The following is a 27,539-nucleotide window of genomic DNA, read 5'->3' on the forward strand; positions in this document are numbered from 1 at the left end:
GTGGTAGTGTGATGGTTTGGGGTCAGCATGGTGGTGGTGGTGTGATGGTTTGGGGTCAGCATGGTGGTGGTGGTGTGATGGTTTGGGGTCAGCATGGTGGTGGTGGTGTGATGGTTTGGGGTCCAGCATGGTGGTAGTGTGATGGTTTGGGGTCAGCATGGTGGTGGTAGTGTGATGGTTTGGGGTCAGCATGGTGGTGGTGGTGTGATGGTTTGGAGTCAGCATGGTGGTGGTGGTGTGATGGTTTGGAGTCAGCATGGTGGTGGTAGTGTGATGGTTTGGGGTCCAGCATGGTGGTGGTAGTGTGATGGTTTGGGGTCCAGCATGGTGGTGGTAGTGTGATGGTTTGGGGTCAGCATGATGGTGGTAGTGGGATGGTTTGGGGTCAGCATGGTGGTGGTAGTGTGATGGTTTGGGGTCCAGCATGGTGGTAGTGTGATGGTTTGGGGTCAGCATGGGGGTGGTGGTGTGGTGGTTTGGGGTCCAGCATGGGGGGGGTAGTGTGATGGTTTGGGGTCCAGCATGGTGGAGTGTGATGGTTTGGGGTCAGCATGGTGGTGGTAGTGTGATGGTTTGGGGTCAGCATGGTGGTGGTGGTGTGATGGTTTGGGGTCAGCATGGTGGTGGTAGTGTGATGGTTTGGGGTCAGCATGGTGGTGGTGGTGTGATGGTTTGGGGTCAGCATGATGGTGGTAGTGGGATGGTTTGGGGTCCGCATGGTGGTGGTAGTGTGATGGTTTGGGGTCAGCATGGTGGTGGTAGTGTGATGGTTTGGGGTCCAGCATGGTGGTGGTAGTGTGATGGTTTGGGGTCCAGCATGGTGGTGGTAGTGTGATGGTTTGGGGTCAGCATGGTGGTGGTAGTGTGATGGTTTGGGGTCAGCATGGTGGTGGTAGTGTGATGGTTTGGGGTCAGCATGGTGGTAGTGTGATGGTTTGGGGTCAGCATGGTGGTGGTGGTGTGATGGTTTGGGGTCAGCATGGTGGTGGTAGTGTGATGGTTTGGGGTCAGCATGGTGGTGGTAGTGTGATGGTTTGGGGTCAGCATGGTGACGGTGGTAGTGTGATGGTTTGGGGTCAGCATGGTGACGGTGGTAGTGTGATGGTTTGGGGTCAGCATGGTGACGGTGGTAGTGTGATGGTTTGGGGTCAGCATGGTGGTGGTAGTGTGATGGTTTGGGGTCAGCATGGTGGTGGTAGTGTGATGGTTTGGGGTCAGCATGGTGGTGGTAGTGTGATGGTTTGGGGTCAGCATGGTGGTGGTAATGTGATGGTTTGGGGTCAGCATGGTGGTGGTAGTGTGATGGTTTGGGGTCAGCATGGTGGTGGTGGTAGTGTGATGGTTTGGGGTCAGCATGGTGGTGGTAGTGTGATGGTTTGGGGTCAGCATGGTGGTGGTAGTGTGATGGTTTGGGGTCAGCATGGTGGTAGTGTGATGGTTTGGGGTCAGCATGGTGGTGGTAGTGTGATGGTTTGGGGTCAGCATGGTGGTGGTGGGGTGATGGTTTGGGGTCAGCATGGTGGTGGTGGTGTGATGGTTTGGGGTCAGCCTGGTGGTGGTAGTGTGATGGTTTGGGGTGAGCATGGTGGTGGTAATGTGATGGTTTGGGGTCAGCATGGTGGTGGTAGTGTGATGGTTTGGGGTCAGCATGGTGGTGGTGGTGTGATGGTTTGGGGTCAGCATGGTGGTGGTGGTGTGATGGTTTGGGGTCAGCATGGTGGTGGTAGTGTGATGGATTGGGGTCAGCATGGTGGTAGTGTGATGGTTTGGGGTCAGCATGGTGGTGGTGGTGTGATGGTTTGGGGTCCAGCATGGTGGTAGTGTGATGGTTTGGGGTCAGCATGGTGGTAGTGTGATGGTTTGGGGTCAGCATGGTGGTGGTGGTGTGATGGTTTGGGGTCCAGCATGGTGGTGGTAGTGTGATGGTTTGGGGTCCAGCATGGTGGTGGTGGTGATGGTTTGGGGTCAGCATGGTGGTGGTGGTGTGATGGTTTGGGGTCAGCATGGTGGTGGTAGTGTGATGGTTTGGGGTCAGGATGGTGGTGGTAGTGTGATGGTTTGGGGTCAGCATGGTGGTTGTGTGATGGTTTGGGGTCAGCATGGTGGTGGTAGTGTGATGGTTTGGGGTCAGCATGGTGGTGGTAGTGTGATGGTTTGGGGTCAGCATGGTGGTGGTGGTGTGATGGTTTGGGGTCAGCATGGTGGTGGTGGTAGTGTGATGGTTTGGGGTCAGCATGGTGGTGGTAGTAGTGTGATGGTTTGGGGTCAGCATGGTGGTGGTAGTAGTGTGATGGTTTGGGGTCAGCATGGTGGTGGTAGTGTGATGGTTTGGGGTCCAGCATGGTGGTGGTGGTGTGATGGTTTGGGGTCAGCATGGTGGTGGTAGTGTGATGGTTTGGGGTCAGCATGGTGGTGGTGTGATGGTTTGGGGTCAGCATGGTGGTGGTGGTGTGATGGTTTGGGGTCAGCATGGTGGTGGTAGTGTGATGGTTTGGGGTCAGCATGGTGGTGGTAGTGTGATGGTTTGGGGTCAGCATGGTGGTGGTGGTGTGATGGTTTGGGGTCAGGATGGTGGTGGTGTGATGGTTTGGGGTCAGCATGGTGGTGGTAGTGTGATGGTTTGGGGTCAGCATGGTGGTGGTGTGATGGTTTGGGGTCAGCATGGTGGTGGTAGTGTGATGGTTTGGGGTCATGGTGGTGGTGGTGTGATGGTTTGGAGTCAGCATGGTGGTGGTGGTGTGATGGTTTGGAGTCAGCATGGTGGTGGTTGTGTGATGGTTTGGGGTCATGGTGGTGGTGGTGTGATGGTTTGGAGTCAGCATGGTGGTGGTGGTGTGATGGTTTGGGGTCAGCATGGTGGTGGTGTGATGGTTTGGGGTCAGCATGGTGGTGGTAGTGTGATGGTTTGGGGTCAGCATGGTGGTGGTGGTGTGATGGTTTGGGGTCAGCATGGTGGTGGTGGTGTGATGGTTTGGGGTCAGCATGGTGGTGGTAGTGTGATGGTTTGGAGTCAGCATGGTGGTGGTGGTGTGATGGTTTGGAGTCAGCATGGTGGTGGTAGTGGGATGGTTTGGGGTCAGCATGGTGGTGGTAGTGTGATGGTTTGGGGTCAGCATGGTGGTGGTAGTGTGATGGTTTGGGGTCAGCATGGTGGTGGTAGTGGGATGGTTTGGGGTCAGCATGGTGGTGGTAGTGGGATGGTTTGGGGTCAGCATGGTGGTGGTAGTGTGATGGTTTGGGGTCAGCATGGTGGTGGTAGTGTGATGGTTTGGGGTCCAGCATGGTGGTGGTAGTGTGATGGTTTGGGGTCCAGCATGGTGGTGGTGGTGTGATGGTTTGGGGTCAGCATGGTGGTGGTAGTGTGATGGTTTGGGGTCAGCATGGTGGTGGTAGTGTGATGGTTTGGGGTCAGCATGGTGGTGGTGTGATGGTTTGGGGTCAGCATGGTGGTGGTGTGATGGTTTGGGGTCAGCATGGTGGTGGTGGTGTGATGGTTTGGGGTCAGCATGGTGGTGGTAGTGTGATGGTTTGACATCAGCATGGTGGTGGTGGTGTGATGGTTTGGGGTCAGCATGGTGATGGTGGTAGTGTGATGGTTTGGGGTCAGCATGGTGGTGGTGGTGTGATGGTTTGGGGTCAGCATGGTGGTGGTGTGATGGTTTGGGGTCAGCATGGTGGTGGTAGTGTGATGGTTTGGGGTCAGCATGGTGGTGGTAGTGTGATGGTTTGGGGTCAGCATGGTGGTGGTGGTAGTGTGATGGTTTGGGGTCAGCATGGTGGTGGTAGTGTGATGGTTTGGGGTCAGCATGGTGGTGGTAGTGTGATGGTTTGGGGTCAGCATGGTGGTGGTAGTGTGATGGTTTGGGGTCAGCATGGTGGTAGTGTGATGGTTTGGGGTCAGCATGGTGGTGGTAGTGTGATGGTTTGGGGTCAGCATGGTGGTAGTGTGATGGTTTGGGGTCAGCATGGTGGTGGTGGTGTGATGGTTTGGGGTCAGCATGGTGGTGGTAGTGTGATGGTTTGGGGTCAGCATGGTGGTGGTAGTGTGATGGTTTGGGGTCAGCATGGTGGTGGTGGTAATGTGATGGTTTGGGGTCAGCATGGTGGTGGTAGTGTGATGGTTTGGGGTCAGCATGGTGGTGGTGGTAGTGTGATGGTTTGGGGTCAGCATGGTGGTGGTAGTGTGATGGTTTGGGGTCAGCATGGTGGTGGTAGTGTGATGGTTTGGGGTCAGCATGGTGGTGGTGGTGTGATGGTTTGGGGTCAGCATGGTGGTGGTGGTGTGATGGTTTGGGGTCAGCATGGTGGTGGTAGTGTGATGGTTTGGGGTCAGCATGGTGGTGGTGGTGTGATGGTTTGGGGTCAGCATGGTGGTGGTAGTGTGATGGTTTGGGGTCAGCATGGTGGTGGTGGTAATGTGATGGTTTGGGGTCAGCATGGTGGTGGTAGTGTGATGGTTTGGGGTCAGCATGGTTGTGGTAGTGTGATGGTTTGGGGTCAGCATGGTGGTGGTGGTGTGGTGGTTTGGGGTCAGCATGGTGGTGGTAGTGTGATGGTTTGGGGTCAGCATGGTGGTGGTAGTGTGATGGTTTGGGGTCAGCATGGTGGTGGTAGTGTGATGGTTTGGGGTCAGCATGGTGGTGGTGGTGTGATGGTTTGGGGTCAGCATGGTGGTGGTAGTGTGATGGTTTGGGGTCAACATGGTGGTGGTGGTAGTGTGATGGTTTGGGGTCAACATGGTGGTGGTGGTAGTGTGATGGTTTGGGGTCAGCATGGTGGTGGTGGTGTGATGGTTTGGGGTCAGCATGGTGGTAGTGTGATGGTTTGGGGTCAGCATGGTGGTGGTGTGATGGTTTGGGGTCAGCATGGTGGTGGTAGTGTGATGGTTTGGGGTCAGCATGGTGGTGGTAGTGTGATGGTTTGGGGTCAGCATGGTGGTGGTAGTGTGATGGTTTGGGGTCAGCATGGTGGTGGTGGTGTGATGGTTTGGGGTCAGCATGGTGGTGGTGGTGTGATGGTTTGGGGTCAGCATGGTGGTGGTAGTGTGATGGTTTGGGGTCAGCATGGTGGTGGTAGTGTGATGGTTTGGGGTCAGCATGGTGGTGGTGTGATGGTTTGGGGTCCAGCATGGTGGTGGTAGTGTGATGGTTTGGGGTCAGCATGGTGGTGGTGGTGTGATGGTTTGGGGTCAGCATGGTGGTGGTGGTAGTGTGATGGTTTGGGGTCAGCATGGTGGTGGTGGTGTGATGGTTTGGGGTCAGCATGGTGGTGGTAGTGTGATGGTTTGGGGTCAGCATGGTGGTGGTAGTGTGATGGTTTGGGGTCAGCATGGTGGTGGTAGTGTGATGGTTTGGGGTCAGCATGGTGGTGGTAGTGTGATGGTTTGGGGTCAGCATGGTGGTAGTGTGATGGTTTGGGGTCAGCATGGTGGTGGTAGTGTGATGGTTTGGGGTCAGCATGGTGGTAGTGTGATGGTTTGGGGTCAGCATGGTGGTGGTGGTGTGATGGTTTGGGGTCAGCATGGTGGTGGTAGTGTGATGGTTTGGGGTCAGCATGGTGGTGGTGGTAATGTGATGGTTTGGGGTCAGCATGGTGGTGGTAGTGTGATGGTTTGGGGTCAGCATGGTGGTGGTGGTGTGATGGTTTGGGGTCAGCATGGTGGTGGTGGTGTGATGGTTTGGGGTCAGCATGGTGGTGGTAGTGTGATGGTTTGGGGTCAGCATGGTGGTAGTGTGATGGTTTGGGGTCAGCATGGTGGTGGTGGTGTGATGGTTTGGGGTCAACATGGTGGTGGTGGTAGTGTGATGGTTTGGGGTCAACATGGTGGTGGTGGTAGTGTGATGGTTTGGGGTCAACATGGTGGTGGTGGTGGTAGTGTGATGGTTTGGGGTCAGCATGGTGGTGGTGGTGTGATGGTTTGGGGTCAGCATGGTGGTGGTAGTGTGATGGTTTGGGGTCAGCATGGTGGTGGTGGTGTGATGGTTTGGGGTCAGCATGATGGTGGTAGTGTGATGGTTTGGGGTCAGCATGGTGGTGGTAGTGTGATGGTTTGGGGTCAGCATGGTGGTGGTAGTGTGATGGTTTGGGGTCAGCATGGTGGTGGTGGTGTGATGGTTTGGGGTCAGCATGGTGGTGGTGGTGTGATGGTTTGGGGTCAGCATGGTGGTGGTGGTGTGATGGTTTGGGGTCAGCATGGTGGTGGTAGTGTGATGGTTTGGGGTCAGCATGGTGGTGGTAGTGTGATGGTTTGGGGTCAGCATGGTGGTGGTGGTGTGATGGTTTGGGGTCAGCATGGTGGTGGTGTGATGGTTTGGGGTCAGCATGGTGGTGGTGGTTTGGGGTCAGCATGGTGGTGGTAGTGTGATGGTTTGGGGTCAGCATGGTGGTGGTAGTGTGATGGTTTGGCGTCAGCATGGTGGTGGTAGTGTGATGGTTTGGGGTCAGCATGGTGGTGGTAGTGTGATGGTTTGGAGTCAGCATGGTGGTGGTGGTGTGATGGTTTGGGGTCAGCATGGTGGTGGTAGTGTGATGGTTTGGGGTCAGCATGGTGGTGGTGGTAATGTGATGGTTTGGGGTCAGCATGGTGGTGGTAGTGTGATGGTTTGGGGTCAGCATGGTTGTGGTAGTGTGATGGTTTGGGGTCAGCATGGTGGTGGTAGTGTGATGGTTTGGGGTCAGCATGGTGGTGGTGTGATGGTTTGGGGTCAGCATGGTGGTGGTAGTGTGATGGTTTGGGGTCAGCTTGGTGGTGGTGGTGTGATGGTTTGGGGTCAGCATGGTGGTGGTAGTGTGATGGTTTGGGGTCAGCATGGTGGTGGTAGTGTGATGGTTTGGGGTCAGCATGGTGGTGGTAGTGTGATGGTTTGGGGTCAGCATGGTGGTGGTAGTGTGATGGTTTGGGGTCCAGCATGGTGGTGGTAGTGTGATGGTTTGGGGTCCAGCATGGTGGTGGTAGTGTGATGGTTTGGGGTCAGCATGGTGGTGGTAGTGTGATGGTTTGGGGTCAGCATGGTGGTGGTGGTGTGATGGTTTGGGGTCAGCATGGTGGTGGTAGTGTGATGGTTTGGGGTCAGCATGGTGGTGGTAGTGTGATGGTTTGGGGTCAGCATGGTGGTGGTGGTGTGATGGTTTGGGGTCAGCATGGTGGTGGTGGTAGTGTGATGGTTTGGGGTCAGCATGGTGGTGGTGGTAGTGTGATGGTTTGGGGTCAGCATGGTGGTGGTAGTGTGATGGTTTGGGGTCCAGCATGGTGGTGGTGGTGTGATGGTTTGGGGTCAGCATGGTGGTGGTAGTGTGATGGTTTGGGGTCAGCATGGTGGTGGTAGTGTGATGGTTTGGGGTCAGCATGGTGGTGGTGTGATGGTTTGGGGTCAGCATGGTGGTGGTGGTGTGATGGTTTGGGGTCAGCATGGTGGTGGTAGTGTGATGGTTTGGGGTCAGCATGGTGGTGGTAGTGTGATGGTTTGGGGTCAGCATGGTGGTGGAAGTGTGATGGTTTGGGGTCAGCATGGTGGTGGTAGTGTGATGGTTTGGGGTCAGCATGGTGGTGGTGGTAGTGTGATGGTTTGGGGTCAGCATGGTGGTGGTGGTAGTGTGATGGTTTGGGGTCAGCATGGTGGTGGTAGTGTGATGGTTTGGGGTCAGCATGGTGGTGGTGGTGTGATGGTTTGGGGTCAGCATGGTGGTGGTGGTGTGGTGGTTTGGGGTCAGCATGGTGGTGGTGGTGTGATGGTTTGGGGTCAGGATGGTGGTAGTGTGATGGTTTGGGGTCAGCATGGTGGTGGTGGTGTGATGGTTTGGGGTCAGCATGGTGGTGGTGGTGTGATGGTTTGGGGTCAGCATGGTGGTGGTAGTGTGATGGTTTGGGGTCAGCATGGTGGTGGTAGTGTGATGGTTTGGGGTCAGCATGGTGGTGGTAGTGTGATGGTTTGGGGTCCAGCATGGTGGTGGTAGTGTGATGGTTTGGGGTCAGCATGGTGGTGGTAGTGGGATGGTTTGGGGTCAGCATGGTGGTGGTAGTGTGATGGTTTGGGGTCAGCATGGTGGTGGTAGTGTGATGGTTTGGGGTCAGCATGGTGGTGGTAGTGTGATGGTTTGGGGTCCAGCATGGTGGTGGTGGTGTGATGGTTTGGGGTCAGCATGGTGGTGGTGGTAGTGTGATGGTTTGGGGTCAGCATGGTGGTGGTAGTGTGATGGTTTGGGGTCAGCATGGTGGTGGTAGTGTGATGGTTTGGGGTCAGCATGGTGGTGGTGGTGTGATGGTTTGGGGTCAGCATGGTGGTGGTGGTGTGATGGTTTGGGGTCAGCATGGTGGTGGTGGTGTGATGGTTTGGGGTCAGCATGGTGGTGGTGGTGTGATGGTTTGGGGTCAGCATGGTGGTGGTGGTGTGATGGTTTGGGGTCAGCATGGTGGTGGTAGTGTGATGGTTTGGGGTCAGCATGGTGGTGGTGGTGTGATGGTTTGGGGTCAGCATGGTGGTGGTGGTGTGATGGTTTGGGGTCAGCATGGTGGTGGTGGTGTGATGGTTTGGGGTCAGCATGGTGGTGGTGGTGTGATGGTTTGGGGTCAGCATGGTGGTGGTAGTGTGATGGTTTGGGGTCAGCATGGTGGTGGTGGTGTGATGGTTTGGGGTCAGCATGGTGGTGGTAGTGTGATGGTTTGGGGTCAGCATGGTGGTGGTGGTAATGTGATGGTTTGGGGTCAGCATGGTGGTGGTAGTGTGATGGTTTGGGGTCAGCATGGTTGTGGTAGTGTGATGGTTTGGGGTCAGCATGGTGGTGGTGGTGTGGTGGTTTGGGGTGCAGCATGGTGGTGGTAGTGTGATGGTTTGGGGTCTAGCATGGTGGTGGTGATGGTTTGGGGTCAGCATGGTGGTGGTAGTGTGATGGTTTGGGGTCAGCATGGTGGTGGTGGTGTGATGGTTTGGGGTCAGCATGGTGGTGGTAGTGTGATGGTTTGGGGTCAACATGGTGGTGGTGGTAGTGTGATGGTTTGGGGTCAACATGGTGGTGGTGGTAGTGTGATGGTTTGGGGTCAGCATGGTGGTGGTGGTAGTGTGATGGTTTGGGGTCAGCATGGTGGTGGTGGTGTGATGGTTTGGGGTCAGCATGGTGGTAGTGTGATGGTTTGGGGTCAGCATGGTGGTGGTGGTGTGATGGTTTGGGGTCAGCATGGTGGTGGTAGTGTGATGGTTTGGGGTCAGCATGGTGGTGGTAGTGTGATGGTTTGGGGTCAGCATGGTGGTGGTAGTGTGATGGTTTGGGGTCAGCATGGTGGTGGTAGTGTGATGGTTTGGGGTCAGCATGGTGGTGGTAGTGTGATGGTTTGGGGTCAGCATGGTGGTAGTGTGATGGTTTGGGGTCAGCATGGTGGTGGTAGTGTGATGGTTTGGGGTCAGCATGGTGGTAGTGTGATGGTTTGGGGTCAGCATGGTGGTGGTGGTGTGATGGTTTGGGGTCAGCATGGTGGTGGTGGTGTGATGGTTTGGGGTCAGCATGGTGGTGGTAGTGTGATGGTTTGGGGTCAGCATGGTGGTGGTGGTAATGTGATGGTTTGGGGTCAGCATGGTGGTGGTAGTGTGATGGTTTGGGGTCAGCATGGTGGTGGTGGTAGTGTGATGGTTTGGGGTCAGCATGGTGGTGGTAGTGTGATGGTTTGGGGTCAGCATGGTGGTGGTAGTGTGATGGTTTGGGGTCAGCATGGTGGTGGTAGTGTGATGGTTTGGGGTCAGCATGGTGGTGGTAGTGTGATGGTTTGGGGTCAGCATGGTGGTGGTGGTGTGATGGTTTGGGGTCAGCATGGTGGTGGTAGTGTGATGGTTTGGGGTCAGCATGGTGGTGGTGGTGTGATGGTTTGGGGTCAGCATGGTGGTGGTGGTGTGATGGTTTGGGGTCAGCATGGTGGTGGTGGTGTGATGGTTTGGGGTCAGCATGGTGGTGGTGGTGTGATGGTTTGGGGTCAGCATGGTGGTGGTGGTGTGATGGTTTGGGGTCAGCATGGTGGTGGTAGTGTGATGGTTTGGGGTCAGCATGGTGGTGGTGGTGTGATGGTTTGGGGTCAGCATGGTGGTGGTAGTGTGATGGTTTGGGGTCAGCATGGTGGTGGTGGTAATGTGATGGTTTGGGGTCAGCATGGTGGTGGTAGTGTGATGGTTTGGGGTCAGCATGGTTGTGGTAGTGTGATGGTTTGGGGTCAGCATGGTGGTGGTGGTGTGGTGGTTTGGGGTCAGCATGGTGGTGGTAGTGTGATGGTTTGGGGTCAGCATGGTGGTGGTAGTGTGATGGTTTGGGGTCAGCATGGTGGTGGTGGTGTGATGGTTTGGGGTCAGCATGGTGGTGGTAGTGTGATGGTTTGGGGTCAACATGGTGGTGGTGGTAGTGTGATGGTTTGGGGTCAACATGGTGGTGGTGGTAGTGTGATGGTTTGGGGTCAGCATGGTGGTGGTGGTGTGATGGTTTGGGGTCAGCATGGTGGTAGTGTGATGGTTTGGGGTCAGCATGGTGGTGGTGGTGTGATGGTTTGGGGTCAGCATGATGGTGGTAGTGTGATGGTTTGGGGTCAGCATGGTGGTGGTAGTGTGATGGTTTGGGGTCAGCATGGTGGTGGTAGTGTGATGGTTTGGGGTCAGCATGGTGGTGGTGGTGTGATGGTTTGGGGTCAGCATGGTGGTGGTGGTGTGATGGTTTGGGGTCAGCATGGTGGTGGTAGTGTGATGGTTTGGGGTCAGCATGGTGGTGGTAGTGTGATGGTTTGGGGTCAGCATGGTGGTGGTAGTGTGATGGTTTGGGGTCAGCATGGTGGTGGTGTGATGGTTTGGGGTCAGCATGGTGGTGGTGGTGTGATGGTTTGGGGTCAGCATGGTGGTGGTGGTGTGATGGTTTGGGGTCAGCATGGTGGTGGTGGTGGTGTGATGGTTTGGGGTCAGCATGGTGGTGGTAGTGTGATGGTTTGGGGTCAGCATGGTGGTGGTAGTGTGATGGTTTGGGGTCAGCATGGTGGTGGTAGTGTGATGGTTTGGGGTCAGCATGGTGGTGGTGGTGTGATGGTTTGGGGTCAGCATGGTGGTGGTGGTGTGATGTTTGGGGTCAGCATGGTGGTGGTAGTGTGATGGTTTGGGGTCAGCATGGTGGTGGTAGTGTGATGGTTTGGGGTCAGCATGGTGGTGGTGGTGTGATGGTTTGGGGTCAGCATGGTGATGGTTTGGGGTCAGCATGGTGGTGGTGGTGATGGTTTGGGGTCAGCATGGTCGTAGTGTGATGGTTTGGAGTCAGCATGGTGGTGGTAGTGTGATGGTTTGGGGTCAGCATGGTGGTAGTGTGATGGTTTGGGGTCAGCATGGTGGTGGTGGTGTGATGGTTTGGGGTCAGCATGGTGGTGGTGGTGTGATGGTTTGGGGTCAGCATGGTGGTGGTAGTGTGATGGTTTGGGGTCAGCATGGTGGTGGTGGTGTGATGGTTTGGGGTCAGCATGGTGGTGGTGGTGTGATGGTTTGGGGTCAGCATGGTGGTGGTAGTGTGATGGTTTGGGGTCAGCATGGTGGTGGTGTGATGGTTTGGGGTCAGCATGGTGGTGGTAGTGTGATGGTTTGGGGTCAGCATGGTGGTGGTAGTGTGATGGTTTGGGGTCAGCATGGTGGTGGTGTGATGGTTTGGGGTCAGCATGGTGGTGGTAGTGTGATGGTTTGGGGTCAGCATGGTGGTGGTAGTGTGATGGTTTGGGGTCAGCATGGTGGTGGTGTGATGGTTTGGGGTCAGCATGGTGGTGGTAGTGTGATGGTTTGGGGTCAGCATGGTGGTGGTGTGATGGTTTGGGGTCAGCATGGTGGTGGTGGTGTGATGGTTTGGGGTCAGCATGGTGGTGGTAGTGTGATGGTTTGGGGTCAGCATGGTGGTGGTGGTGTGATGGTTTGGGGTCAGCATGGTGGTGGTGGTGTGATGGTTTGGGGTCAGCATGGTGGTGGTGTGATGGTTTGGGGTCAGCATGGTGGTGGTGTGATGGTTTGGGGTCAGCATGGTGGTGGTGGTGTGATGGTTTGGGGTCAGCATGGTGGTGGTAGTGTGATGGTTTGGGGTCAGCATGGTGGTGGTAGTGTGATGGTTTGGGGTCAGCATGGTGGTGGTAGTGTGATGGTTTGGGGTCCAGCATGGTGGTGGTAGTGTGATGGTTTGGGGTCCAGCATGGTGGTGGTAGTGTGATGGTTTGGGGTCCAGCATGGTGGTGGTAGTGTGATGGTTTGGGGTCAGCATGGTGGTGGTAGTGTGATGGTTTGGGGTCAGCATGGTGGTGGTTGTGTGATGGTTTGGGGTCAGCATGGTGGTGGTTGTGTGATGGTTTGGGGTCCAGCATGGTGGTTGTGTGATGGTTTGGGGTCCAGCATGGTGGTTGTGTGATGGTTTGGGGGCAGCATGGTGGTGGTAATGTGATGGTTTGGGGTCAGCATGGTGGTGGTTGTGTGATGGTTTGGGGTCAGCATGGTGGTGGTTGTGTGATGGTTTGGGGTCCAGCATGGTGGTTGTGTGATGGTTTGGGGTCCAGCATGGTGGTTGTGTGATGGTTTGGGGTCAGCATGGTGGTGGTTGTGTGATGGTTTGGGGTCAGCATGGTGGTGGTAATGTGATGGTTTGGGGTCAGCATGGTGGTGGTTGTGTGATGGTTTGGGGTCAGCATGGTGGTGGTTGTGTGATGGTTTGGGGTCCAGCATGGTGGTTGTGTGATGGTTTGGGGGCAGCATGGTGGTGGTAATGTGATGGTTTGGGGTCAGCATGGTGGTGGTAGTGTGATGGTTTGGGGTCAGCATGGTGGTGGTAGTGTGATGGTTTGGGGTCAGCATGGTGGTGGTAGTGTGATGGTTTGGGGTCAGCATGGTGGTGGTGTGATGGTTTGGGGTCAGCATGGTGGTGGTGGTGATGGTTTGGGGTCAGCATGGTGGTGGTGGTGTGATGGTTTGGGGTCAGCATGGTGGTGGTAATGTGATGGTTTGGGGTCAGCATGGTGGTGGTAATGTGATGGTTTGGGGTCAGCATGGTGGTGGTTGTGTGATGGTTTGGGGTCCAGCATGGTGGTGGTAGTGTGATGGTTTGGGGTCAGCATGGTGGTGGTAGTGTGATGGTTTGGGGTCCAGCATGGTGGTGGTAGTGTGATGGTTTGGGGTCCAGCATGGTGGTGGTAGTGTGATGGTTTGGGGTCAGCATGGTGGTGGTTGTGTGATGGTTTGGGGTCAGCATGGTGGTGGTAGTGTGATGGTTTGGGGTCAGCATGGTGGTGGTCGTGTGATGGTTTGGGGTCAGCATGGTGGTGGTAGTGTGATGGTTTGGGGTCAGCATGGTGGTGGTAGTGTGATGGTTTGGGGTCAGCATGGTGGTGGTTGTGTGATGGTTTGGGGTCAGCATGGTGGTGGTTGTGTGATGGTTTGGGGTCCAGCATGGTGGTTGTGTGATGGTTTGGGGTCCAGCATGGTGGTTGTGTGATGGTTTGGGGGCAGCATGGTGGTGGTAATGTGATGGTTTGGGGTCAGCATGGTGGTGGTTGTGTGATGGTTTGGGGTCAGCATGGTGGTGGTTGTGTGATGGTTTGGGGTCCAGCATGGTGGTTGTGTGATGGTTTGGGGGCAGCATGGTGGTGGTAATGTGATGGTTTGGGGTCAGCATGGTGGTGGTAGTGTGATGGTTTGGGGTCAGCATGGTGGTGGTAGTGTGATGGTTTGGGGTCAGCATGGTGGTGGTTGTGTGATGGTTTGGGGTCAGCATGGTGGTGGTAGTGTGATGGTTTGGGGTCAGCATGGTGGTGGTAGTGTGATGGTTTGGGGTCAGCATGGTGGTGGTAGTGTGATGGTTTGGGGTCAGCATGGTGGTGGTAATGTGATGGTTTGGGGGCAGCATGGTGGTGGTAAGGTGATGGTTTGGGGTCAGCATGGTGGTGGTAGTGTGATGGTTTGGGGTCCAGCGTGGTGGTGGTTGTGTGATGGTTTGGGGATGCTTTGCTGCCTCAGGACCTGGACGACTTGCCTTAATAGAAGCCTTAGTCAAAGTCCAGACCCAATTGAGATGTTGTGGCAGAGACTGTGTGTCAAACTTCCTCCACAGCGACGTGAGAGACTGGTCCACAACTCCAGGAAGTGTTTGGTTGGTCCACAACTCCAGGAAGTGTTTGGTTGGTCCACAACTCCAGGAAGTGTTTGGTTGGTCCACAACTCCAGGAAGTGTTTGGTTGGTCCACAACTCCAGGAAGTGTTTGGTTGGTCCACAACTCCAGGAAGTGTTTGGTTGGTCCACAACTCCAGGAAGTGTTTGGTTGGTCCACAACTCCAGGAAGTGTTTGGTTGGTCCATAACTACAGGAAGTGTTTGGTTGGTCCACAACTCCAGGAAGTGTTTGGTTGGTCCACAACTCCAGGAAGTGTTTGGTTGGTCCACAACTCCAGGAAGTGTTTGGTTGGTCCACAACTCCAGGAAGTGTTTGGTTGGTCCATAACTACAGGAAGTGTTTGGTTGGTCCACAACTCCAGGAAGTGTTTGGTTGGTCCACAACTACAGGAAGTGTTTGGTTGGAGTCATTGCTGCCACAGTAAACTCCTCCACAGCGATGTGAGAGACTGATCCACAACTACACGAAGTGGTTGGTTGGAGTCATTGCTGCTACAGTAAACTCCTCCATAGAGACATGATAGACTGGTCAACAACTACAGGAAGTGTTTGGTTGGTCCATAACTACAGGAAGTGGTTGGTTGGAGTCATTGCAGCTAAAGGAGAACCAGAGATTCAGTGTAAAGGGGGAAATTACTTTTTTTTGCAACTACCATGTATATTTGGCCTTGTGTTTTAGGTTATTGTCCTGCTGAAAGGTGAATTCATCTCCCAGTGTCTGTTGGAAAGCAGACTGGACCAGGTTTTCCTCTAGGATTTAGCCCGGAGGAAAATAACAAAATGGAGCCCTGACCTCAAACCCATCGAACACCTTTAGGATGAATTGGGACGCCGACTGCGAGCCAGGGCTAATCGCCCCCAACGTCAGTGCACGAAGGCTCTTGTGGCAGAATGGAAGCATGTCCCCCCCCCCCCGCAGCAACGTTCCAACATCTAGTGGAAGGGTCTTCCCTGTTGCCATAGCCACAGTCTCACCAATATTTCTAAAGCTAAACTCACCTTTGCCGATGTGCCTGCGTGTGTTCTCTATGGTCGAGTTGCGGTTGACGTTAGACAGCAGGCCGAGGCAGAAGCGGTTGCGGTTATTGGACGGGTCGGTGAAGCCGTCGACCAGAACACTGGAGTCTGACGCCAGGTACGCCTCACCCACGCGGTTATTAAGCTCATAGTACACTATAGAACACCAGTGTTTCGGTTCCTCGTAGGCTACTGGCTGAACATCTAGAGAGAGAGACAGACAGAGAGGTTATTCAGCTCATAGTACACTATAGAACACCAGTGTTTTGGTTCCTCGTAGGCTACTGGCTGAACATCGAGAGAGAGAGACAGAGATCAGGTTATTCAGAGACATCTAGAGAGAGAGAGGAGGGAGAGAAGGAGAAAGAAGAGGGATAGAGAGAGAGAGAGAGAGAGAGAGAGGAGGAAGGAGAGAAGGAGAAAGAAGAGAAAGAGAGAGGAAGAGAGAGGAAGAGAGAGGAAGAGAGAGGAAGAGAGAGGAAGAGAGAGGAGGAAGGAGAAAGAAGAGAGGGATAGAGAGAGAGGAGGAAGAAGAGAGAAGAGAGGAGGTTATTCAGAGACAGAAGAGAGGCAGGAAGAGAGGATATTCATGTCTATGGGCAGACTGCGTTTCTGTCGTTACCTGGCCTGTTGTTGGTATCCAGGCCGGTTGGCATGGCGAGGAGGTTGGTTTCCATTGGCTGGGAGCAGTCCTGAATGAGATAATCATCTGGAGGCATGTAGGCTGGGGGCGGGGTGTCAGCTGTGTTACAACACACCATTTATTAGCCAACACAACAAACCTACGGCATAGAAAACTACTTGAACACAGCTGTATAGAGTAAGACGCTCCAGGTAAGCTGCAGAGAGGAGAGGAGAGAGGGGGAGGAAAGAGAGGAGAGAGGGGGAGGAAAGAGAGGAGAGAGGGGGAGGAAAGAGAGGAGAGAGCAGGAGGAAAGAGAGGAGAGAGAAGGACGAAAGAGAGGAGAGAGAAGGACGAAAGAGAGGAGAGAGAAGGAAGAAAGAGAGGAGAGAGAAGGAAGAAAGAGAGGAGAGAGAAGGAAGAAAGAGAGGAGAGAGAAGGAAGAAAGAGAGGAGAGAGAAGGAAGAAAGAGAGGAGAGAGAAGGAAGAAAGAGAGGAGAGAGAAGGAAGAAAGAGAGGAGAGAGAAGGAAGAAAGAGAGGAGAGAGAAGGAAGAAAGAGAGGAGAGGGAGGAAGGAAGGAAAGAGAAGGAGGAAAGAGAGGAGAGAGAAAGGGAGGAAGGAGAAGGAGAGAGCAGGAGGAAAGAGAGGAGAAGGAAAGAGGGCTCCAGAGGTGAGCCGGCTCGGGACCAGTCTTACCCGGGACATGGAAGGGGCTGTCTGGGTCGGAGCTAAGTGGGGAGTGGGGGAACGCGGAGATACTGCTGGACCCACTGCCGGGCGAACTGGGGAAGCTGTTGCCAGGGGAACAAGGGAACGCCAACCCTCCGTTGCCGCCCCCGCCTGGAGGGAAGGATTCTGGGAAAGTGGCGTTGTGGGGCATGAGAGGCTCGTTCTGGTCGATGGCGCCATGGTAACGGGGCTGCATCCCCGGCCTCGCTGTGAGGTCGCTGTTCCTAGGGACCAGGACAGGGGGCAGCACTGAGGAGGGGGGAGAGGGGAGGGAGAGGAGGAGGGTGTCAGTCCCTTATCAATAAGGCAAGCTGGCTCTATTTCCATACAGCTAAAACCTTGTAGAGGTCAATTTCAGATTGTATACTTGTTATTATAAACTGGGCTGTTCGAGCCCTGAATGCTGATTGGCTGAAAGCGGTGGTATATCAGACCGTATACCACGGGGTATGACAAAAACATTTATTTTTACTGCTCTAATTATGTTGGTAACTAATTTATAACAGCAATAAGGCACCTCGGGGGTTTGTGGTATGTGGCCAATATGCCACGGCTAAGGGTTGTGTCCAGGCACTCTGAGTTGCATCGTGGGTAAGAACAGCCCTTAGCCGTGGTACATTGTATACACACAAAAGTATGTGGACACCGCTTCAAATTAGTGGCTTTGGCTATTTCAGCCACACCCATTGCTGACATGCAATCTCCATAGACAAACATTGGCAGTAGAATAGCCTATACTGAAGAGCTCAGTGACTTATAACGTGGCACTGTCTGAGGATGCCACCTTTCCAACAAATCAGTTTGTCAAATTTCTACCCTGCTAGAGCTGACCCCGGTCAACTGTAAATGCTGTTATTGTGAAGTGGAAACGTCGAGGAGCAACAACGGCTCAGCCGAGAAGTGGTAGACCACACAAGCTCACAGAACGGGACCGCAGAGTGCTGGAGCGTATAAATATCGCCTGTCCTCGGTCACAAGCCTAAGATCACCATGCGCAATGCCAAGCGTTGGCTGGAGAGGTGTAAAGCTCACCGCCATTGGACTCTGGAGCAGTTCTCTGGAGTGATCGATCACACTTCACCATCTGGCAGTCCGGCGGACTAATCTGGGTTTGGGGGATGCCAGGAGAACGCTACCTGCCCCAAATGCATAGTGGCAACTGTAAAGTTTGGTGGAGGAGGAAACTTTATAGTTGGCGCTTTTCATTGGGGCAGGTAGCGTTCTCCTGGCATCCGCTGGGTCCCTTTCCTGTTTCAACATGACAATGCCCCCGTGCACAAGGAGAGGTCCACACACTTTTCAATTTAGTGGTCATTTACCCCCTCCGGCCATACACCACCACACCCCCTCCTGCCATACACCACCACACCCCCTCCGGCCTTATACCACCACACCCCCTCCTGCCCCATACCACCACACCCCCTCCTGCCATATACCACCACACCCCCTCCTGCCATACACCACCACACCCCCTCCGGCCTTATACCACCACACCCCTCCTGCCCCCATACCACCACACCCCCTCCTGCCATACACCACCACACCCCCTCCTGCCATACACCACCACACCCCCTCCGGCCATACACCACCACACCCCCTCCGGCCTTATACCACCACACCCCCTCCTGCCCCATACCACCACACCCCCTCCTGCCATATACCACCACACCCCCTCCTGCCATATACCACCACACCCCCTCCTGCCCCATACCACCACACCCCCTCCTGCCCCATACCACCACACCCCCTCCTGCCATACACCACCACACCCCCTCCTGCCATACACCACCACACCCCCTCCGGCCTTATACCACCACACCCCCTCCTGCCCCATACCACCACACCCCCTCCTGCCATATACCACCACACCCCCTCAGGCCCTTATACCACCACACCCCCTCCGGCCATGTCCAATTTCTTGTAGTGGTAGGGGGCAGTGTAACCTCACTAGGGGGGCAGTGTAACCTCACTAGGGGGCAGTGTAACCTCACTAGGGGGGCAGTGTAACCTCACTAGGGGGGCAGTGTAACCTCACTAGGGGGCAGTGTAACCTCACTAGGGGGGCAGTGTAACCTCACTAGGGGGCAGTGTAACCTCACTAGGGGGTCAGTGTATACTCACTAGGGGGTCAGTGTATACTCACTAGGGGGTCAGTATATACTCACTAGGGGGTCAGTATATACTCACTAGGGGGTCAGTGTATACTCACTAGGACTGTCCACTCTCTTATAGTGGTAGGGGTTGATACAGACATCTTTGTGTTTGGCCGTGAAGGGGAATTGGCAGCACTCCAAGGCCTTGAGTTCGTGATGAGACTGTAGGTCGGGCCACCTCCACACTCTGCAGTAGATGACGTGGGGGAGACCTTTACGATGGGATACCTGGAGACGACCGTCCAACGACCGAGGGATGGTCACACACTTACCTGGTGAGAGAGGGGAGAGGATTTAGAGAGAGACACACACACACACACACACACACACACACACACACACACACACACACACACACACACACACACACACACACACACGACTCACTGGGCTGTCCGGGACAGCTGAGAGCCTTCTCCAGCTCCTCCATCGTTCCCTTCCTCTTCTTCAGTTTCTTCACTAGGGCGTCCACTGCCTTCTCCGCCCACTTCTCCTCCTCATCCCCCTGTTTCCATCCCAGCAGCCTCTTCACCGCCGGGCTGGTGAAGGAGAATAGCGACGTCACGTTCATCTTGATGACGACGTAGGGAAGGACGGGGTCCTCTGGGAGAAATATCCTCAAATACAGTACAGTACAGTCACACACGGGTACTCAGTATCTCCCTCTCAGTCACATACAGATGCACACTAAGTAGTGTGGAGAGGATCACACTCTGTGTTGTTGTGCCCTAGCTAGCCTCTGGACTGTAGAGTGTTACTGCACGGAGGGATCTAGGTTGGCCAGTTGTGTTGGGCAGTCGTAGGACCAGATCAGGCTGTCAAGCCTTACAGCACACCTGAGAGAGAGAGAGACAGACAGTACACCTGAGAACAAGAGAAACAGTACAACTGATAGAGAGACAGAGAGCACACCTGAGAGAGAGAGACAGCGCACCAGAGAGAGAGAGAGACAGCGCACCAGAGAGAGAGAGAAAGACAGCGCACCAGAGAGAGAGAGAGAGAGAAAGAAAGACAGCGCACCAGAGAGAGAGAGAGAGAAAGACAGCGCACCAGAGAGAGAGAGAGAGAAAGAAAGACAGCGCAGAGAGAGAGAGAGAGAGAGAGACAGACAGCGCACCAGAGAGAGAGAGAGAGAGACAGACAGCGCACCAGAGAGAGAGAGAGACAGACAGCGCACCAGAGAGAGAGAGAGACAGACAGCGCACCAGAGAGAGAGAGAGACAGACAGCGCACCAGAGAGAGAGAGAGAGAGAGACAGACAGCGCACCAGAGAGAGAGAGAGAGAGAGAGACAGACAGCGCACAGAGAGAGAGAGAGAGAGAGAGAGACAGCGCACCAGAGAGAGAGAGAGACAGACAGCGCACCAGAGAGAGAGAGAGACAGCGACAACAGCGCACCAGAGAGAGAGAGAGAGACAGCAGCGCACAGAGAGAGAGAGAGACAGACAGCGCACCAGAGAGAGAGAGAGACAGACAGCGCACCAGAGAGAGAGAGAGAGAGACAGACAGCGCACCAGAGAGAGAGAGAGAGACAGACAGCGCACCAGAGAGAGAGAGACAGACAGCGCACCAGAGAGAGAGAGAGAGACAGACAGCGCACCAGAGAGAGAGAGAGAGAGAGACAGACAGCGCACCAGAGAGAGAGAGAGAGACAGCGCACCAGAGAGAGAGAGACAGACAGCGCACCAGAGAGAGAGAGAGAGACAGACAGCGCACCAGAGAGAGAGAGAGAGAGACAGACAGCGCACCAGAGAGACAGACAGCGCACAGACAGACAGCGCACCAGAGAGAGAGAGACAGACAGCGCACCAGAGAGAAAGACAGCGCACCAGAGAGAGAGAGAGACAGACAGCGCAAGAGAGAGAGAGAGAGACAGACAGCGCACCAGAGAGAGAGAGAGACAGGCAGCGCACCAGAGACAGACAGCGCACCAGAGAGAGAGACAGACAGCGCACAAAGAGAGAGACAGACAGCGCACCAGAGAGAGAGAGAGACAGGCAGCGCACCAGAGAGAGAGAGAGACAGGCAGCACACCAGAGAGAGAGAGAGAGCGACAGGCAGCGCACCTGAGAGAGAGAGAGAGAGAGAGACAGGCAGCGCAGAGAGAGAGAGAGAGAGACAGGCAGCGCACCAGAGAGAGAGAGACAGGCAGCACACCTGAGAGAGAGAGACAGGCAGCACACCAGAGAGAGAGACAGGCAGCACACCAGAGAGAGAGACAGGCAGCACACCAGAGAGAGAGACAGGCAGCACACCTGAGAGAGAGACAGGCAGCACACCTGAGAGAGAGACAGACAGACAATTCGGTCAGAATTGGACAGAGAGCACAGCAGTTTAACTCTCAAACTAACCCGCCCTAGATCTGAAAGAATCGGCTAGCTGTAAACTACCCTTCTCATTTCACTGTCTGGCCTGCCTGATGCTCAATCCTACACCACTACCGCATAAGATACAAAACATTTCCCTGCTTCTATCTGCAGGATAGACAGCTGAAGAATAAAAATCAATGTGTCCAGGCACGGACGGCCATGGCGCGGTTTAATTGGGAGATGGAGATGTGGAGAGAGAGAGAGTGTTACGTTGCAACAGCAACCCTGCCTTTGCCTCCCCCCCTTGGGACACTCTCCTATCCCGCCTTGTGGAGAACGAAGCTACATTGTTTATGACCGACCAGGAGACAGGCCTGTAGCTTGCCCGGTCTGAGAGCACTTTCAACAGACCTGTGCTTCAGACAGAGACGCCCTGTCAATCAAATGTATTTTGATACGATCATTGCTACAAGGAGAAATCATAACGACAAAACAAAAATCCGTTTCTAACTACATCCGACTGTTATTTCTACAGGGAGAGAAAACGGGGTCTAAAAAATAATAACGTTCATCGTTTAACCGATTCTAAACGGATAAACTATTAACTTAACTTTTTTTAAAAACGGTTTATGATCAGATAGGCCTACATGCTTTGGGGATAGTCTTGTCTGGATGAGAACGACAATAGAGCGAAAAGTTGGACGACTCTGGAATCGTAAAATAAACTCTTACTCTAGTTTGAGCTTCGAACAAACGATTTAAACAAACAATTTCTTCGGAAAAACATAGGACTGTTGTTTATTTTTGTATTTAAATTATAGGAAGCATTTACATTACCGTGTTTTAAAACAGACGTTATTTTTGTTTTAAAGCGCTCCAGAACAACACCGGACTCCTCGCCACCCGCTTGCCGGACTCTAGCGTCACATTATAGGGCAGAACCACTGGCAAAACGCCCTCCCTGGGACCGCACCGCGTAGGAGGAGGGGCAAAAACAAATTAGAAACCAAGACACGACATATACATTACATATAAGGTTATATTATTGGGTTATCGTATAAGGTTTTCCATTCTCTCTGACATCTAAAAAAATATATATATTTGTATAATCTCTAAATAACAACATATAAGAATAATATGATAAAAAAATATGTTATGTTAAAAAAAATATATATATATATATATAACCAACGGATAGTTTCCACCGATCTCCTCTGGTAACAACTCCTATTGAGAATGTGTTAAATGGAGAAAGATAAAAAAAACAATATATATATATATATATGATTAATTAAGTAGTGTGCTAGTGTTGAGAGATAATTCACCATCAAATCACAAACAACCTTAAAAATAAAATATTTATTTTATGTTTCTAGACCTTTTAATTTTTAATTTAATTGTATTAATTTCGTTACAGTTTGTTTGGAAAAGAGAAGAGAATCTGCGTGGGGGCACGATGGTTAATGTAGTTCTCTTGGCACTCTGCCCCTGCGCACAGGAAGGGCGTGTTGCCTACAACTCCCAGCGGCCAGTCGAGTTACCAAACTTCAGTGAGAGTAAAACAGCGAGGAGACAACCGTGGACTAAAACGAGAAGCTATTTTGTTTCGTTATTTTTTGTTGTTGTTGTTGTTGTTATTGGTGAATACATGTTAGCTATGTCATCTATTTAATTGTACACGATAGCGAGTTAATATAACACACGGTATATTTAGTCTTTAATTGACAGTCTAGGAAAAAATATACAAATAATGAGACTATAAAGGAATGTTTTGGTGAAAACGAAAGCTTGACGCTTCCACCGAAACAAAACAGCAGTCCTTATATATACTGTTTCCTGGTATTCATTGCACAGCCTGAATGGAAAACGTCTTATATTGTTAGTTAACCAGAAAGCTAACTTAACTCTTAGTGTCTCGAGTGAGACTATCAAGACTCAACAGCATCGATAAACCAACTATGGACGGATGTCAACCAAACATGCGGCCAAATAACAACGAAAAAAGTGTAGAAAAATGTATGGACGAATACCTGACATCCATCGGCTTTCACCGGAAAAAAATAGCCAAAGACGGGTCGTGTTTATTTCGGGCTGTAGCTGAACAGGTAAAGTCCAATTTTCACGTTATTCACATGACACATCAAAGAAAAACAAAATATCACAGACGGGCTCTTTTTAATACAAAATTTAAAAAAATAAGCTTTTTTTTAATAAAGTTAAAAGCTTCGTAGACATGAAAGTCCTCAACAGTGTTTCACACACACCCTCTTTCTTTCTTTCCAAACACGTGTTTTTAATCCATGCTGTTTTTTTTCCCACCTACTCATCCTCACGTTAAAGTCCAAAACAAACATCATTTATATTATATTGCAAACATTCTTAACTTGAATCTCAACTAATAAAAACAATTTGCGACTTTATTTATTTTGTTTTTCCTTTCAGGGAGACTTGGTCCAGGGGAATTTAGTCAAGTTGTGTTTTTAGCGAGATGGTTAGTTAGCTATGGTAGCAATCAGTGTGTTGGTCCAGTCTTATGTTAGCCTGCTAGCTAGTTTGTCAAGCCTGGAGTTTTCTAGCTACTTTAGTGCACTATTTTTGACTGGGTTTTCGTGTGTGGTGTTTCTCAGGTGTTACACTGTCAAAGCCTCCATACCAAAGTCCGTGCCACCTGTGTGCAGTATCTAAAGAAGAACAAGGAGAACTATGCGGCGGTAGGAAGCTAGTTAATAGGAAGGCCTCAACCAAGTTACCACTTGAACCAACTGCGTTATATTATATTGGCTAGACGTGACTCTCTGTGTGTCTATCTCTCATTTCTCTGTCTCTCAAATCTCTCTCTCATATCTGTCTCTCTCCCTCTCTATCTCTCATCTCTCTCTCTCTCTCTCTCTCTCATCCTTCTCTATCTGTCTCCGTCTCTATCTCTCTGTGTCTATCTCTCTGAGGGTCTGTGTCTCCCTCTCTATCTCTCTCTGTCTCTCTATCTATCTCTCATCCCCCTCTCTCTCATCACTCTCTCTGTCTCTATCTATCTCTGTCTCTATCTATCTCTGTCTCTATCTATCTCTGTCTCTCTCTCTCTCTCTCTCTCTCTCTCTCTGTCTCTCACCCCTCTCTATCTCTGTCTCTCATCCCTCTCTCTCTCTGTCTCTCACCCCTCTCTATCTCTGTCTCTCATCCCTCTCTCTCTCTGTCTCTCATCCCTCTCTCTCCGTCTGTCTCTCTCGTCCCTGTCTCTTTCTTGCTCTCCTCCAGTTCATAGAAGGAGACTTCGAGGAGTACATAATGAAACTTGAGGACCCTCAGGTAAAGTGTTTATCCGTGTCCAAAACACATCACTGTAACTCCAAACTAATATGATCCTTTAGGCATTTCTTAGTATGTAGCTGATTCATATAATTATTTTTTCAGCACTGGGTGGGAGAGGTGGAGATATGTGCACTGGCTCTGATGTACAAGTAAGAGTTTTCATCACGTTCATCATCTTGACCTTGTCGTCTGTCTCTCTCTTGTAAATGAGATCTTGTTCTCAACTAGCTTAAATAAAGGTGAAATAAAAAAAAAATGTGTGTTTGTTTACATGTTAGTAGTTATTTACTGAGACTAAAGCTTGGTCTATGTTCTCTAAATGCATTTGTTGATCCAGGAGTGATTTCATCATCTTCCAGACCCCTGGTAAACCTCCTGTTCAAATCACTGACAACGGCTTTAATGACAAGGTAAAAAAAACAAACGCACCATGTTTAAACAACACTGCATCCTGATTTCTATTCACTACTTTTGACCCGAGGCAAACTTTTGTTGTTTTGTGTCCGTTAGGTGCGTCTGTGCTTCCTGAACGGGAACCATTACGACAGTGTCTACCCCATAGCTCATGTGAAGAATGCTGCCCTGTGCCAGTGTGAGTTAAGAACACACACACACACACAGTCAGGGGGTTAGATTAATCTGGCCTGGGGTATGGCCTGACACGTCATCGGGGCGGAAGTGGTAAGGGAGCAGCGTCCTTCTCAAAGAGAACAGGAATCTCTGCTGCTCGGTCATGTTGTCAATCCAGGGAGCAGTGAATCGTCCGGATATGTTTTTCAAACTAGTTTTCATGAGGAAAGCAGATAAAAGAGTTGTTGTTTTTTAAAATCAAAAAGCCAATTCACTTTTTGCACGTGAAAAACATCCATATACAGAACGGGACACCTGGGTCCTGGGAGGGTAGCCTGATTCCAAATCCAATTTATTTATAAAGCCCTTCGTACATCAGCTGATATCTCAAAGTGCTGTACAGAAACCCAGCCTAAAACCCTCAAACAGCAAGCAATGCAGATGTAGAAGCACGGTGGCTAGGAAAAACTCCCTAGAAAGGCTAGAACCTAGGAAGAAACCTAGAGAGGAACCAGGCTCTGAGGGGTGGCCAGTCCTCTTCTGGCTGTGCCGGGTGGAGATTATAACAGAACATGACCAAGATGTTCAAATGTTCATAAATGACCAGCATGATAATAATCACATGCAGAACAGTTGAAACTGGAGCAGCAGCACGGCCAGGTGGACTGGGGACAGCAAGGAGTCATCATGTCAGGTAGTCCTGAGGCATGGTCCTAGGGTTCAGGTCCTCCGAGAGAGAGAAAGAGAGAATTAGACAGAGCATACTTAAATTCACACAGGACACCGGATAAGACAGGAGAAGTTCTCCAGATATAACAAACTGACCCTAGCCCCTCGACACAAAGTTACTGCAGCATAAATCAAATCAAATGTGATTTTAAACTTACAGCCTGGAAAAAAAGAGGGGGGGGGGGGGTTCCATTAACCCCTCTCTCAGTTTGGGACGAGGTTAATGGAACCCCCTCTCTCAGTTTGGGACGAGGTTAATGGAGTCCCCCTCCTCTCTCAGTTTGGGACGAGGTTAATGGAACCCCCCCTCTCTCAGTTTGGGACGAGGTTAATGGAACCCCCCCTCTCTCAGTTTGGGACGAGGTTAATGGAGTCCCCCCTCCTCTCTCAGTTTGGGACGAGGTTAATGGAACCCCCCTCTCAGTTTGGGACGAGGTTAATGGAACCCCCCCCTCTCAGTTTGGGACGAGGTTGATGGAACCCCCCTCTCTCAGTTTGGGACGAGGTTGATGGAACCCCCCCTCTCTCAGTTTGGGACGAGGTTGATGGAACTCTCCCTCTCTCAGTTTGGGACGAGGTTAATGGAACCCCCCCCAGTTTCGAGGTTAATGGAACTCAGTTTGGGACGAGGTTAATGGAACCCCCTCTCTCAGTTTGGGATGAGGTTAATGGAACCCCCCTCTCAGTTTGGGACGAGGTTAATGGAACCCCCTCTCTCAGTTTGGGATGAGGTTAATGGAACCCCCCTCTCAGTTTGGGACGAGGTTAATGGACCCCCCTCTCTGTTTGGGACGAGGTTAATGGAACCCCCACTCCTCTCTCAGTTTGGGACGAGGTTAATGGAACCCCCCTCTCTCTCAGTTTGGGACGAGGTTAATGGAACCCCCCCCCCTCCTCTCTCTCAGTTTGGGACGAGGTTAATGGAACCCCCTCTCTCAGTTTGGGATGAGGTTAATGGAACCCCCCTCTCAGTTTGGGACGAGGTTAATGGAACCCCCTCTCTCAGTTTGGGATGAGGTTAATGGAACCCCCCCCTCTCAGTTTGGGACGAGGTTAATGGACCCCCCTCTCTGTTTGGGACGAGGTTAATGGAACCCCCTCCTCAGTTTGGGACGAGGTTAATGGAACCCCCCTCCTCTCTCAGTTTGGGACGAGGTTAATGGAACCCCCCTCCTCTCTCAGTTTGGGACGAGGTTAATGGAACCCCCCCCCTCTCAGTTTGGGACGAGGTTAATGGAACCCCCCCTCTCTGTTTGGGACGAGGTTAATGGAACCCCCCCCCTCCTCTCTCAGTTTGGGACGAGGTTAATGGAACCCACCCCCCTCTTGTGAAGAACACTGCCCTCTGTCTGCCACTGTGAATTGCGATGAGTCATTTCACCATTTTAGGTTTGTGCTATTAGCTGGCTGTACTGTTTTGCCTAATCCTATGGTCAATGACCACAGACCTGCAACCAGGCAGATCAACCTTCCTGGAGTGCCTTTAAAATATATGTTGGGGCGAAGGTTTATCTATCAACAGAATAACAAGGCAGTCAACAGGTTGTTTTTACTGACGTTGTCACTGTCTGTCTCTGTGTCTCTCTGTGTGTGTGTCTGTCCTGCCCTCTCTCTCTCTCTCTGCAGCCGTCCTGTACGAGCTCCTCTATGAGCGCGTGTGTGGCACGGACCATTCCGTGGTGGCTCCCTGTCTGAAGGGCGGTACCGGTAACCGTGGCAACGACCTTCTCGAAGACGACCCGGACAATGAGCAGTGTCGTAGCAGCGACGAGTCGGACCTGGAGGGAGAGGACGCTCTCTGGTAGGGACGGCTCTAGGAACTGTTCTGGGGACAGCTCTAGAGACAGCTCTAGGAACTGTTCTGGGGACGGCTCTAGGAACTGTTCTGGGGACGGCTCTAGGAACTGTTCTGGGGACGGCTCTAGGAACTGTTCTGGGGACGGCTCTAGGAACTGTTCTG

The 27,539-nt window shown here is 52.3% G+C and overlaps 2 protein-coding genes across 36 annotated transcripts in view; one reads left to right on the plus strand and one right to left on the minus strand.

Annotated features, from left to right (window-relative positions):
* The window catches only part of LOC118375740 (mothers against decapentaplegic homolog 1-like), a 36,549-nt gene extending 14,367 nt beyond the window's left edge, over nt 1–22,182 (minus strand). The window contains exons 1-7 of one of the 4 annotated variants that reach the window (XM_052498034.1): nt 22,164–22,182; nt 21,809–21,932; nt 19,051–19,499; nt 18,720–18,935; nt 16,478–16,759; nt 15,781–15,900; nt 15,141–15,362 (exon numbers count right to left, since the gene is read on the minus strand). In XM_052498034.1, the coding sequence (XP_052353994.1) occupies nt 15,141–15,362; nt 15,781–15,900; nt 16,478–16,759; nt 18,720–18,935; nt 19,051–19,234 (1,024 nt within the window). In that variant the 5' untranslated portion in view covers nt 19,235–19,499; nt 21,809–21,932; nt 22,164–22,182. Of the gene's footprint in view, nt 1–15,140; nt 15,363–15,780; nt 15,901–16,477; nt 16,760–18,719; nt 18,936–19,050; nt 19,500–20,917; nt 21,233–21,808; nt 21,971–22,163 lie in introns of those variants that run through there. The other 3 variants (XM_052498036.1, XM_052498033.1, XM_052498035.1) reach the window with 3 other exon arrangements.
* Nucleotides 22,183–22,496: 314 nt separating this feature from the next.
* Nucleotides 22,497–27,539, plus strand: part of otud4 (OTU deubiquitinase 4) — a 43,738-nt gene continuing 38,695 nt past the window's right edge. For all 32 annotated transcript variants that reach the window (XM_052498038.1, XM_052498049.1, XM_052498044.1 and 29 more), the window contains exons 1-7: nt 22,497–23,076; nt 23,599–23,682; nt 24,227–24,277; nt 24,383–24,429; nt 24,618–24,690; nt 24,791–24,872; nt 27,206–27,380. In XM_052498038.1, the coding sequence (XP_052353998.1) occupies nt 22,930–23,076; nt 23,599–23,682; nt 24,227–24,277; nt 24,383–24,429; nt 24,618–24,690; nt 24,791–24,872; nt 27,206–27,380 (659 nt within the window). In that variant the 5' untranslated portion in view covers nt 22,497–22,929. The remainder of the gene's footprint in view (nt 23,077–23,598; nt 23,683–24,226; nt 24,278–24,382; nt 24,430–24,617; nt 24,691–24,790; nt 24,873–27,205; nt 27,381–27,539) is intronic.

Source organism: Oncorhynchus keta, chromosome 35 (assembly GCF_023373465.1).
Source record: "Oncorhynchus keta strain PuntledgeMale-10-30-2019 chromosome 35, Oket_V2, whole genome shotgun sequence".
In the NCBI taxonomy this organism is placed as follows: domain Eukaryota; kingdom Metazoa; phylum Chordata; class Actinopteri; order Salmoniformes; family Salmonidae; genus Oncorhynchus; species Oncorhynchus keta.